The sequence below is a fragment of the Myripristis murdjan genome, chromosome 5, assembly GCF_902150065.1.
Source record: "Myripristis murdjan chromosome 5, fMyrMur1.1, whole genome shotgun sequence".
Classification (NCBI taxonomy): domain Eukaryota; kingdom Metazoa; phylum Chordata; class Actinopteri; order Holocentriformes; family Holocentridae; genus Myripristis; species Myripristis murdjan.
The window spans coordinates 21,168,551-21,183,366 of NC_043984.1; the positions used below are offsets into that span (position 1 = coordinate 21,168,551).

The window sequence follows — 14,816 nt, forward strand, 5'->3', positions numbered from 1 at the left end:
CCATTTAGTCTCATCCTATAGCATCTACACTTATTAAACATGAATATTAAAACATACTAGAAGGCAACAGATACCAGAGTTATTATTGCTGTGTTTAGCTTGTGTGTAATTGACTGACTGTTTGGGAATGTTTGTGTGTATCTCTGCCAAGCTCCTCAGCCCTCTTGCTCAAATACATTTATGTTTTCACCGTGCTGTTATGTATTGCTAAAAAACCTTTTGCAACATACAGTCTGTTTGTCCCTCGGGATTTTAAGCGGAAGGACGGTGGTGGGTCGACCAAGGTATGAGAGCGCACTAGTGAATTTTCTTGCCAACAGTGTAGTGTGGTTTCCGAGCTATCCATGAACGCCCCTCGCGGTCCCCGTTCCAACGTGTGGGTTTTTTTCGCAGTAAAACGCGTAGGGACCTGCGTCAGATTCATCATCGAGGAGAGCATCTCTGCAGTCTGCTCCGGGGTTTGGCACAACTCAGGTGGGTATTTTCTTTTTTTTTTTTTTTTTAAATTTGGTTGCTAAAAGATAAACTAGTGTTAGTTTTGGTTGCCTTTATGAGCAAACGTCAGTGGGCCTGTGGAACAGACCAGCGACAGACCAGCGGTATTAGCTGACTGGCTAATACCGGCGAGGCTGCTAGCTGGCACACGAGTGTCATGTTTCATTCAGTTTGTTTTTTTCTTTTTGTTTGTTTAAACTGGAGTTAACCAAATGTAAGACCAGCGTTGCAAACAACACTCATGGCGGCTGCAGATGCTGTCAAATGCGGGTGAATGTAGTTTCAAACTTGAAAAATACAGTCAAACGGTAAAGACAAATACCTAGAGCTGTGACTGCCGTGAACTTCAAGAGAAAACACACATATGCTGCTGCTTTGTTTATATTGATTTCGTTAATTAGCTGCGGTGTAAATTGGCCACCTCTCAGCTGCGGCTCAGCCGACCGCAGCAGCTCTGAGATTTTGAGCCTTCTGCTCGTCTCCTGCTGTAAAGACAGGACAGACCTGAGTTGCTCCTCACCACTCCTATAAGGAGCAGTCAAGGCTGTTTGTGCGTTTGTTTCTCACCTCGGATTTGCGCCGCCGACAGTGAGTATAAGATTACATGAAGCCTAGTTCATGCTGTATTTAATTAATAAAACAAGTATTTTTACAATAAGATAATAAGAAGGCAATAAGATAACATTCTGAAAAAGTGGCCGACATATAGAGCGAAGGGTGTAATGATTTTTTTTTTTTTTTTTTTTTTCTGTGTTGATCACAAATGTCCATAGCCACCTGGTACGAGCCTACTACCAGGGGGCGCTCGTCCTGTCACCGTGACAGCGCATACCACCGTGTGGTATCATTCATGTGTTAATGTATTCTCCTAGTAACAAGTGTGCTGCAGTTTTCTCTCCTCACAGCAGATTGAATGACAGACTGCAGCCCACTCAGATACTTCTGGATGGTTTTCGCTGCCAGTACATGCGACACAATTGATATCACCAGATTCAGCACAATCACACCATGAAACAAGCCCCCGTTTGTCTGTCTGTCTGTCTGCAACAAACGTGTCAGTGGGAGAAATGTTACACAGGGTATGAGTACCTGTCTCATAAAACCTTGTTTCTTTCTGTTGTCGCCTACTTCAAATCTGTGTTTATGGGTCTGTGTTTCCAACATGCATCGATCTGTTCACATACTTTATTTTCAGTATGGAGATACATGCTGACTGCAGTTGGCCGTTTTAAGTTTAAGAGTTCACTGACCTTCTGCTATGAATCTGCACAAGTTAATAGTTAAGCTGTCCCATATAGATTGGCTTTGTTTTTATACCTCTTTTTGTGAGGGGTGTGCATGAATATATAGACCTTACAAAATCTATTTCATTTATGGGAGACCTTACAGATGCTAAGAAAATTTGTTGTATTTTGTTGTGCTTTGCCTGTGCTGTAATGGGAGCGAGGGCACCCTACAGCTCTTCTGCCAGCTCCTCATTTTGCCTCAGGCAAACACAAGGGCCCCGTCCAGTGGCACCTACTTCCTGCATCCCAGTTTCTCAAAATTGCGTGTCAAATAGTCCAGTAATTTTAGGCCAAAATTGGGGTCAACCTAGGACAAATTGCAAGAGAAGCAAACTCAACTGATTTTGTATCCTCAGTTTGTCCTGAGTGAGGGAAAAAGTCCCATGAAATCCCATTGGTGGAAAGTTTTGAAAATCATCTATTTATGACCACATATTACCAAAAAACACCTTTTTTAACACACAGGGGAAAGGGGTTCAAAATTTTACTTTCAGATATCGCTATACAAATTCACAAGTTGATGACACACAAAGACAAGAAAAAAGTCAATTACAAGTTCTTTGAATTATTCTGTTTACACATGCATATCACACATTATCTGATTTGATATGCGCTAATAAGAAATAAATGCCAGAACAGATATTTAAACAGTGAATTAAAAGGTTACTATATATATAGTAACCTTGAATTAAAAGGTTAATATATAACAGTGAATTAAACTCAATGAGTTTTATCTGGTTAAATAAAGGAAAAAAGAATGTTGCATGTTTTATCATATCTCATGTCTCAAATTTATTATTTTTTCATTCTGCACGTTACATACATGTTATTGAAGTCTTACGTCTGCAGTTTTTTTCCCCTCTCCTGTGTCAATTATATTTTGGTGACTTAACGTAAACTTGATTGTGCCAAGTGATAGGAGAGACATAGAAGGTGGAGAATAAGTAATAATCAACCAGCACAGGGCAGTTTTTGTGTCAGTGTGTCACCTAATTCGCCCACCGGCCCACAATGTCAGAGGCACAAGGTGCAGGCATGTCCTGTGCTGTTTTTGTGGCTTTAACTAAACATTAATTTGGGTCTTGCCAAAAACGGGGGCAGGACTGCTTCACCTTGCAAGCATTTCTTGAGCTTTGCCTGCTGACCAGCATGCTGCCTTAGTGAAAGTACATCCAAGATAAGCGCCAGACAATGATAAGGCAGATGTAAATCATCATTAACATGCAGTTTTTGCCACATGATCTGCAGCTCTGTCAGTGACCTGTAACCTTATGAAACATGCTATCATCTAATTGGTTTAAATTTTTCCATCTACTGCTTACTAGCACTGTACAACATTCACTATGAAACTGGAGTATATAGACACTCAGTTTACTTTCAATTTCAATTTACTGAAGCTGGAATGTGCTCTTTTATCAGCGATTGTTTTGGAGTGCATTCTTAGCTTTATAATAAATCAACCAGGTGTTATTTTGCAGGCTTTTCATTAGACTGTGTAAGCTCTGGTGGCACTGACGCAGCAGATAGCTTTTGAATGTAATCTTAAAGGCTGCTGCCATGCCCAAGGATGTTTTTCTAAGGCTTAGACACAGTTTGCCCCGCCTTGCTTCAGGTTGGAGTAGACTGAATTACAATCACAACTTCATTTTCCTCTTGCCAACCAAATCAGGGCACTGTCTACAGAAGCTCTGTCTATTAAGGTTAGCTCATCAGAGTATGACCTGCTGCTGTAAATTTCATCTGGTTATGTAATTGTATTTTGGACAAACCAGAGGTGGTTGGGATACCGTTATCGAAAGACACATCGTTCAACGTTTTAATGGTCAGGGAAGAGACTTCTGAAGCCGCAGTTGACTGAACTGAAGCATGACCCCTCTCGGTTCACACCCCTTGAGCTGGTTGGCCTGTTGTTGATGTTTGAAGTAGCTGCTGATTGGTCGGATTAGTAGGAGTGCATGAGGTTTGAGGAACCAATTGGTCCCTTTTAACAGAGGCATATTATGACCGTGAAGTGAGAACAGACTGTAGTAAATTTGGTGAACGAGCTATGAAATGTGATGGGGAACACTGCTTGTCCCAATGCTGCTAAAACATGTGCACGTGTCCCTGTTTTTACAGTCTGTCCCGTAGGATAGGCTGTAAAATTATTCCATATTGCATATTCCCGTATGTTCTGTGTTCACATTTTATTATGAGAGCTTCTACCGGTGTTGTACAGCTCCCTGTGTGTGTTGTTGTGCAGAAAACAGAAACTCTTTCAGACTACACTGTTCTCGCTACACTTAGTTTTGTCTCTAGCGGTGGTGACACTGTTGTGTTTGGCAAACAAAGGTCCATGCATTAGGGATAGAACTGAAGTGTTTCTTTTTAACCCATAACACCCAACACTTTGTATCTAATGACCTAATAAGGAGACAGGAAGGCCTTGTTTTCTGCTTGCCAACAGTCCTAACCATTCAGAGTTTAAAATAGCCTACACAGGGGTAATGATATGTAACCAGGAGGTATAAAGAAGGAGTACTTTCCCCATATTCTTTGAATTAGCCTACAGTCACAATTTTGACATGGTTGGTATACTGTTTTTTTCCATATTGCAGTATTATTAGAACCTAAAGAAAGACTACTTCAAGTGTTCTCTCCTTTATTAAAGAGCACACCAGCTGTGATTTTAAACACATGTGATGCTGTATTGTTATAAGCATTTGCAGTTAGAGAAGGCGTTAACATTCATCTACACCAGTGGTTTCAATGTGGGGTCCAGGGACCCCCAGGGGTCCTCAGCAAAATAAGGAATAGCTTAATATCACTAATTGAAGTCCCTAGAAATTATTACAGTACAAAACAATGTATGAATGATAATGAATCCATCTAACATGTTTTAATCTTATCACTTTGAATCTATTTGTGTTCAGCAATGACATTTACACAATTTTACACAAACAAAAATATTTTTTCACATTAGGGTTAGGGGTAGGTGAGTGGTTTTACAACTTAATGAAAGTCAACTTGTGGCTCCAGACCATCAAAAAGTTTGAAAATGTCTAATCTAGGCAATGTTCAGAAACACAAGCTGAGACTCAGGGATCTGTTTGCATATGTGGTGAAATTCAGAACGGTAAAACTGCTAATAAAATCCTTGGGTTTAGCAGTATTGGACGACCCAGAGTGAAGTTTACTCAAAGACTGTTGGGAAAAAGAACACACTTTTAATTTGCGCTCACCTGAGTATATTGTATAATTCTGTGATATTTCAAATCAAACAGATATAGGCTAATTATACAACAGTGAGATGATTTTTGTCCTTCTTCTTAATTTTTCCCCAGAACATCAATGCAATGCTGCATCTCAAACACTGCCAAAGCTTGACTCGAGTTGGCTGTCTCAAGACTCAGAGGTACGGTAATAAAATGGCGGCTTATCACTGAAAGTCATAAGTCACAGCTTCCCTCCTTTCTAGGTTTTGTGACTCCAGAAAGCTTTTTAAGATCTTTTGTGACTTAAGTGCCTTTCCTTTTTATACAGTGCATTCAGAAAGTAGTCAGACCCCTTTCACTTTTTTCACTTTTGTTATGTTGCAGCCTGATACTACAATCATTTTAATTCATTTTTTCTGTCATTAATCTACACTCTGTACCCCATAATGACAAAGTGAAAACAGAATTGTAGAAATTTTTGTAAATTTATTAAGAAGAAAAAACTGAAATATCACATTGACATAAGTATTCAGACCTTTTACTCAGTACATAGTTGAAGCACCTTTGGCAGCAATTACACGCTTGAGTCTTTTTGGGTATGACGCAACAAGCTTTGAACACCTGGATTGGGGGATTTTCTTTGCAAATTCTCTCAAGTTCAGTCAGGTTGGTTGGGGACCGTCGGTGGACAGCCATTTTCAGGTCTCTCCAGAGATGTTGGATAGGGCTCAAGTCGGGGCTCTGGCTGGGCCACTCTAGGACATTCACCGAGTTGTCCCTAAGACACTCCTGTGTTGTCTTGGCTGTGTGCTCAGGGTCATTGTCATGTTGGAAGGTGAACCTTCAGCCCAGTCTGAGATCCCGAGCACTGTGGAAGAGGTTTTCATTGAGGATATCTCTGTACTTTGCTCCATTCAGCTTTCCCTCAACCCTGACCACTCTTCCAGTCCCTGCTGCTGAAAAACAGTCCCTCAGCATGATTCTGCCACCACCATGCTTCACTGTTGGGAGGGTGTTGTGCAGGTGATGAGTGGTGCCTGGTTTCCTCCAGACATGACGTTTGGAATTAAAGCCCAAAAGTTCAGTCTTGGTTTCATCAGACCAGAGAATCTTGTTTCTCGCAGTCTGAGAGTCCTTCAGGTGCTTTTTTGCAAACTCCAAGCAGCTGTCATGTGTTTTGCACTGAGAAGAGGCTTCTGTCTAGCCACTCTGCCATAAAGCCCAGATCAGTGGAGGGCCGCAGTGATGGTTGTCCTTCTGGAGCTTTGCCTCATCTCTACACAGGATCTCTGGAGCTCAGTCAGAGTGACCATCAGGTTCTTGGTAACCTTTCTTACTAATGGCCCTTTTCACTAGTACCTACTCGGCTCGACTCTACTCGGTTTGAGAGCTTTTCCATTACGTGGTAGTACCTGGTAGCAGGTCCCATTTTAGGACCTACTCAGCCGGGGTTCCAAGTGAGCTGAGTCGAGCCGAAAATGTGACGTAAACGCCGTGCAGGCAACTGATTGGACAGGGAGTGACAAGAGCGACTCCTGCACAAAAACAAAACCTGGCATTTAAAAAAAAAAAAAAAAAAAAAAAAAAAAAAAAACGGCAACAGCGACCATGCGCATTGATCGTCACTGAAGTTGGCAAAGTCGGAAAATGGCAAGCAAACCGCTACAGCGGTCAAATGAAGAGGTGGAGACTTTCTGTGCTTGGTGGCAGCCCAAAGAATCCAGAGGGAGCTGGACGATGCGCCGCCTTGCTATGACGACTCCACCCACGGCGAGGTGGTACTCAGCTGTAATGGAAAACCACTGATACCATGTCGAGCCGAGTAGACACTAGTGGAAAAGGGCCATAAGGCACTTCTCCCATGATTGCTCAGTTTGGTCGGGCGGCCAGCTCTTGGAAGAGTCCTGGTTGTGCAAAATTTCTTCCATTTGAGTATTATGGAGGCCACTATGCTCTTGGGAATCTTCAGTGCAGCAGATTTTTTTTTTTTTTTTTTTTTTGTAGCCTTCCCCAGATCTGTGCCTTGCAACAATCCTGTCTCTGAGCTCTGCAGGCAGTTTCTTTGACCTCATGGCTTGGTTTTTGCTCTGATATGCATTGTCAGCTGTGATGCCTTTTATAGAGAGGTGTGTACCTCTCCAATTCATGTCCAGTCAATTTAATTTACCACAGGTGGACTCAAATCAAGGTGTAGAAACATCTCAGCAACGATCAAGAGAAATTGTAGGCACCTGAGCTAAATTTCAAGTGTTGTTGAAAAGGGTCTGAATACTTATGTCAATGTGATATTTCAGTTTTTTCTTTTTAATTAATTTGCAAATTAATTTGCAATTTTGTTTTCACTGTCATTATCAGGTACTGAGTGTAGATTAATGAGAGAAAAAAATTAATTTAAATGATTGTAGCATCAAGCTGCAATATAACAAAAGTGAAAAATGCAAAGGGGGTCTGAATGCACTGTATATCTGAAGTGTGCTTTGACACAGTGACAGCGTTCAGACAATGACATCGAAGGAGTTTTGTTTATTCCAGCCACACCCAGTCAAAGGTCTCAATTTTATAAAAGCCATTATGGCATTCAGGTCTCAACAGATGTATTGTATGTACTTTATTGCTCTCCATGTGAGACATATTCAGCCATGGCCTGACTGCCTTATGTAGTCAGAGCATGGTCAAGATGAGTATTTCATTCTACAAGTTAATCATTTTCTAGCAGGAGGAAGGACAATCATTAGCTTCCTTATCTGGCAGCTTCTGAATTACACATTCTGTCTCCGTTTTGTTTGTTCAGCATCGTTCTGATAACTGCAGTGAAGATATGAAAAAAAATTCCATCACTCATCATGAGGGGAAAATGTAAAATGAACACTTCAGTATAAAAGTCAGACACATGGCAAAGGCTACTGATTGAAAGTGCAAGCAAACAGAAGCGATCAGCCCAAACAGTTGAATTGGATCTTTTTATTTTCCAAGCCCTTAAGGTGAAAAGGCAACACATAAGCCACTGTGTTGACCCTCCAGGCTTATCAGGTCAATCAATTAAAAAAAGTGAAGTAAATAAAACTGCACAAAGAGTACACGAAACTATGTTTATACATTCCACATTTTTTTGTATTCACATTTCACTTGAGCAGAACAACTTGTTTTAATACGACTGACATAATACATGATTTGTAGTAAACCCTTTAAAAATTCTTTCTTTCATCAGTGGCAGCCATCTTGAGCAGGTTTGGCACCAAATTTAGTCTATTATTGATTTACATGTTTGACTAATTAAATATGTACATACAGGGTATCTGAGTTTACCAAGAATGTTGATACACCTGTAGGGAACTGAGTATGATAATACAGAAGTGACACTGCTTTTTTGCTTTTACCAATATATGCCCATCCTCCGTAAATAATAGTAATTCATTTGGCAGTCTTTGTAACAACAGTTTTTTTTTTTTATTATTATTTGTTGTACAAATACTCTGACTTGATAGATGTGCACACTTCCAGTTTATTGATTTTTTTTTTTTCATGCTGTATAGAATTATTCTCAGTTTCACTCCATAACTAATGTTCGGCTAAGTCTGCTCTTCATTTAAATTTCGTCTTTTGTCCATTTCTTAGACATCGCCAAGTGACCCCTGCCATAGCACCGTGTGCCGTTCGGCTCTGCAGCAGCAGCAGCAGCGAGGAGCAGAGATCATGGAAATGGTACGAGCATGCCCGCAGTCCCATCTGGAGACATGCCCTGGCAGGACTGCTGGCTGGAACAGGTGCTGTATTGGCATATGGCCTCCACCACAGCAAGGTTAGAAGGAAGTATGATCATTAATAACAGTCCAATCAATGTTTAATTTCCATTTGTTGTGTCAAGGCTAGAGTTGTTGTTGTTTTGAGGTTCTTACGGGAAAGAGACATCCCAAAACTTAATACTAGGCTAGTCAATATGGACAGAATCAAATATTACAATATCTTTTACCAACCGCCTCAAAATTAACATTGTGATGTTGTGGGGATGACTATTGATGACTATTGGTGGTTTCATTAGATAAGAGGTTTTTGATAAACAATCGTATGTGGATATGGTGAACAAGCAGTTAGAGGCAAATAGTAGAACAGCTGGAACAGTCCATTTACTGTAATGCAACTGTAATGCAAGCAAAAACCTATTCCATATCATGATATTAGAGTATCCAACTTTCCAAACAGTATCTAATCTCATTCACAATATAACTCTTAACATCAATAAATCACCCAACTGTACCTGGAGGTTTTGCTAATCAGACATTTATGATGTTATATGGCATATAGTTCTTAGTCACAAGACCTTCATTAAGGCCTGACGGTGACTGCTTAATGTACTTTACTGGAGTCTGCAGTAGGACAAAAACTAAGTGTCTGACATTGGTAAATAAATCAGGGGGGTTTAGACTTTTTATGGACATTAAAGCCGAGAGTGAAAACTTAAAATTGAGGTGGTGTTACATTTTAGAAATAGAGCAAATGTTGATTTGTGGTACTAAAAGTAGAGTACTTTGTTTGCAAAACTGAGACTAAGAATTGTGACAAATAATTATGATTACAGTATGTTGATAAATGAGTCAGAATCACCCTTCAACCAATGTTGTACAGTCCCACATGTTAGTTTTTATGAAATATTTACTCTCTTAGATGTATAGCTTTTTTCCTGGAAGGCAGATGAGTTGATTCCAGTTCCCAGTCTTTAGGCTATTTCCCTTAAATGTCCTTTCTGAGTGGTCACAAAATTGATGCTACCTGTCCCTCCTCCGGTTTAGGCTGAGCGAGCAGCGACCACTGCTGTGCAAAAAGTTGCCAAGGACTCCCATCTTCCCATCTTCAGCCAGGAGGAGGTCACCAAGCACTCCTCTCTGGACAATGGCGTGTGGGTCACCTACAAGGGCAGCGTCTACGACATCACTGAGTTTGTGGCCATGCATCCTGGTGGGGATAAAATCTTGCTAGCAGCAGGTGGTGACCTTGAACCTTTTTGGGCGCTGTATGCTGTACACAACCAGGACCATGTGTTGGACATCCTCGCAGAATACAAGGTGGGCCAACTGTTTGTGATGATGAATAACTAAAGATGTGAACCTTTATCACAATTTGAGCTTTGCCTTCCCTTTGTGTCAGGTTGAAAAGTTCATGTTCAAAATCAAATTGCAAAGCCCACATAGCAAAATCCAGATGATGTTAACCAATTTCAACACACACAAAGACCATGACTGAGACCCAACATTTGTTTGTGTAGTCATTCATTCATTTATTCAGTGAACTACAGTATAAAGAATGAGTCCCTTAGAAATAAAACCACTTGTTCACCAAGCTGCGTTGTAGCTTTACCTCAGCTGATTTGCACTTCAGCTGATTTTCTATCCCGTTTTCACACCATAACAGTTTGTCAAAGTGGTGTGTTCTTGCAGATAGAATCAGATAGGAGTCACAAACTATGTAGCAAGATAGTCTCACAATGGACTCCTAAACTTTTTTTTCAGCATCCAAATCTGTAGCCAAACACTGTTTGGTACATGCTGCATAGAATAACAACACATCTGCCACATTAGATAGATTTGTGTAGAGTTAGAGCTTGTCCTGTCTTAAAAATTGAATCATAAGGAAAGGGGAAGTTTCCCAACTAAAAACCATTGCGAGTATGCAAAATACTGGCACTCCCTCAAGTGGTCAGTGAGAGCTATTGGTTGATGTTTTTATTTCTCAATTTCATGTAACCTCACCAGCACAACACAATAGAAAACCCAGGAGAAAATATTGCTTTATATGCTTGCAGGCAAAATGGGGACGTTTGATTGGTATGCAGCAAAGGAAAGGAGCATTTCATTTGTGTTTTGGACTAGTTCAGGTGTGGAGAAAAGTCTGTGGGTCATCTGAAAATGTTGCAGCCTTGTGTTCCCCCTATGTGGCCTACTAGTAAAATTGTGTTTTTTGTGGTTACTTCAAGGTTGGTGAGCTGAGTCCCGAGGACCGGAGGAAGCAGCGCCCTGTTAAATCTTCTGACCCCTATTCTTCTGACCCTGAACGTCACCCCGTCCTACGTGTAAACAGCCTCAAGCCCTTCAATGCTGAACCGCCACCTGAAATCCTCTCTGACAGTTTCATAACCCCCTCTGCTATCTTCTTCAAAAGGAACCACTTGCCAGTGCCACGCGTGGACCCCACTTCATATCAGCTACATGTGGAAGGGCTACCTGGAGGGGTGCTGACACTGTCTTTACATGACTTAAAGACAAAATTTCCCAAGCACACTATCACTGCCACCTTGCAGTGTGCAGGTAACCGTCGCTCTGAGATGAATAAGGTCAAGCAGGTGAAAGGACTCAATTGGGGGATTGCTGCGATCAGTAATGCCACATGGGGCGGAGCAAAGCTGAGAGATGTGCTCCTGGCAGCAGGCTACAGTCCAGATGTGGCCAAGTGGGCTTGCCACGTGCAGTTTGAAGGGCTGGACAAAGACGTAACGGGGACCACCTATGGAGCTTCTATCCCTTTAAACAAGGCAGTGAGTGAAGAAGGTGACGTGCTGCTGGCTTATGAAATGAACGGCGAAGATCTTCCTGCTGACCATGGCTACCCTGTCCGGGTTGTCGTGCCGGGCACAGTCGGAGCACGCAATGTGAAGTGGCTGGGGAAGATCATAGTAAGTGCAGAGGAGAGCAGCAGCCACTGGCAGCAGAATGACTACAAGGGCTTCTCCCCTGGCACCGACTGGGATACAGTGGACTTCAAGTCTGCCCCGGCCATCCAGGAGCTGCCCATCCAGTCCGCTATCACCCAGCCGGCTGATGGCGCTGTGGTTGATCGAAGTGCAGAAGAGGTGACAGTGAAGGGCTACGCCTGGAGCGGCGGCGGACGGGAGGTCGTACGCGTGGATGTCTCTCTGGATGGAGGAAAAACGTGGCATGTGGCCCAGCTGACGAGCAGTGAGAAGGGACAGGCGCCCCCACCCTCTCCTCCACCAGGACGAGCCTGGGCCTGGAAGCTGTGGGAGCTCACTGCCCCTCTTCCTCCCAAGACTCAAGACATGGAGATCATTTGCAAGGCAGTGGACAACAGCTATAACATGCAGCCAGACTCAGTCCCGCCCATCTGGAACCTGCGTGGCGTGCTGAGTAATGCCTGGCACAGAGTGAAGGTTAAGATCAGAGAAGATGAAGAGGTGGAATAGACTCAGTGGCTGGTTTTCCTTTCAGCATATAGAGGGATAATCCTGATTCCCGGTTGTCACAGACTGGATTTCATATTCTCATCAAGACTCAGCAGGAAACGTGAAAGATCTTTTGTGAGGCCTGTTTGAGGCACAACATTGATGTGTCAAGACTGACAGATATAAAAGGATTTTATTTACACAGATACACTCATTTTGCAGCATTGTTTCCTGTAAAATTACTGTAAAATTCAGCGGTGCAAAGTACACAACCAGGGTAAATGAAACATAAAGTATCTGCTTCATGATTCTCAGTCTATTAATAATTCACTTTTGATCAAAAATGTGATTCCAGTTAATTGAGTCCACGTTATTTACATTGAAGTACTATTTTGTAATATGTTGACCTTATTAATCCTGCTAATTAATTAAAGCAATTCATTTTTTGTGATATTTTATATATATGAAATTTAAAGTCACAATTTATATTTTTACAGAATAAAATGTTAGCTGTAATGAAACTGAGATATAATGGTATTTTAAGAAGTGAAGGAACATTTTACAGAAATATACAGACATGTTCAGGTACCAGAATGTATTCCGTGTTTTTTTTTTTTTTTTTTTTTTTTTTTTAAGCTTTTATAGCACCTTCATGTTCTTTAATTTACATGGGGGCTGTTTGAGTTTTTTTGGTTTTAAACATGCAATTGACTCTTAATTAGAGATATTAAGTGGGGTAACTTCAGATCTAATGATAATTAAGCTCTTTACATAGGATGTTCGGATCTGTTTATTTTGGAGGAATTCGAGTAATTTAAACACTGAGTGTGCCCCATTTGGTCTTGTTGTGGAAACCAAAATATTTAACCCTTTTGGAGCTTTTCCGAACAGAGAAAACTGCGCAGCTCTTGCTGAAAGTACGCACAAGGTGGTTGAGGTGGAATAGAAAAAGAGTTCTTCTATAACACTGTAATGCCGTTTGATCACCTATAATGCATTGTTTAAAAATGCATGAATATTTTTTCGTTTGTTTGGCGAGTTAGTTGCTTAACTTGAATGCCGTCACTGTTGCTTTAACTCATTGGCTCAAGGCACATTGCAAATATCCAGACAGTATTCATTAAATACAGATATATTTTGTGCACATAAAAAATTGAAAATCCAGTCATTTGGAATTCGCAATTTAAAGAATGTGGAGCATCAACACGATGTTGGGTGATGCATTTCTAAGCTTTGCTGTGAGTGCATTTTGGCTCTTACTCAGTTTTTTTCCACTCTGTTGATGCACGGTAGTGAAACATAATGACTTCACGCTCAGCTACTAATAACCAGCTCATGCTTGACTGCAGTCATTGTGAAAGTCTGTTGTGTACCAAACAGAGTTGCAGGACTAAAGCAAGCCTATGAATTGAGAAATGTGATGACTATGTATGAGTTGTTGGATAATAAAACCAGCCATCGTCAAATAAGAGATCGTTCTGAGGTTGTATGAAGAATTATCAAACCTCTTGTTATCCCCTGGATGTCAAAAGATAATTTAAGGTCTGTTTCATAATTATCAGAATCATGATGACCATGATTAATGACAGCTGTTTTTTGTTTTTTTATGGAAGCCAAGATGAGTTAAGTGTTCATTAAATTTGAACATCTTAAAGTCTTAATTTGTCTTATTGTTTAATAATGATGTTATTGACCTGAATAAATAATATGCATAATTTCAAATGTATTTTTATGTTTTTTTTACATGTTATTTTATAAACTTCCATTTATATGCATACAAACATTCACTATGGTAGCAGTAGTTTACAATTTTATTGACTGATTGATTGATTAAACATTGTATGAGGTGGAACAGGTACATGCACTCTGGTGCACTGGCCCAGTTACACTCAAGAAAGATCAAAAAAATCTAACCAGGTGCAGCACAAATATTCTGGGATCTTTAAAGTGTTGCCATCCTCAAGTAGTCATAAAAATATCACAGGATTATCTGATTTTTGTTCTTTTGAAAATTCTTTGACAAACATGAGCTCAGAATATTTTTGGTCATTTTTTCCCTATCTAAATATGTAGTTTTCAGTTGCAAAGATTCATCCAATTAAAATTTTGTCAATTACATGGTGCATTCTGTTACTAACGACTTGGATTGCATCCCAAATATTACATTTGTTCAAAAAATCCTCATAAATAATTGCCAAAGAGTATATCTAATCATCTGTCACATGCAGGATGTGTGAAACTAGCACTAGTCAGGAACACAGTACGTTATAGAAAGGAGCAGTAAGTCAGATGCACCCCCCAAAAAAAGTCCAGTAGAGCTGAGGGCTCCCACAACTGACTATAGGACTCAGCCCGTACCTCTATACAGCACAAAAAACTTTATTTTATTTTATTTGACTTCAGTATCTTACCATCCTTTTTTTTTTTTTTTTTACTTTGAAAAGAGAAATGAAAGCTTGCTTCATCTCTTCTTACTCAATAATTCATAGAAGTGGTAAGAGCGGACGCAGGATATGAACAGGCTGGGACAGCTTCCTGGAAAGAGAGGTGGTGTTCCAGCTGGCAGGAAAGTGAGCAGCAGGGAGGAAGGGATGCGAAAGGAGTGTGGCTGATGAGCTGACATGAGAGCACAGTGGAGAGAACCACGTAGAACTGATAGGAAACATCACA

The 14,816-nt window shown here is 40.8% G+C and overlaps 1 protein-coding gene across 2 annotated transcripts; it reads left to right on the plus strand.

The window, feature by feature from the left end:
- Positions 1–342: 342 nt before the first annotated feature.
- Positions 343–12,597, plus strand: suox (sulfite oxidase). 2 transcript variants are annotated; one of them, XM_030050885.1, is made up of 5 exons: positions 343–474; positions 5,105–5,175; positions 8,591–8,774; positions 9,763–10,035; positions 10,944–12,597. In XM_030050885.1, the coding sequence occupies exons 2-5, from the start codon at positions 5,117–5,119 to the stop codon at positions 12,165–12,167; spliced, it is 1,740 nt and encodes a 579-aa protein (XP_029906745.1). In that variant the 5' UTR covers positions 343–474; positions 5,105–5,116; the 3' UTR covers positions 12,168–12,597. The 2 variants fall into 2 exon arrangements, with proteins under 2 accessions (XP_029906745.1, XP_029906747.1); XM_030050887.1 differs by lacking the exon at positions 343–474 and adding an exon at positions 927–1,083.
- Positions 12,598–14,816: the final 2,219 nt, after the last annotated feature.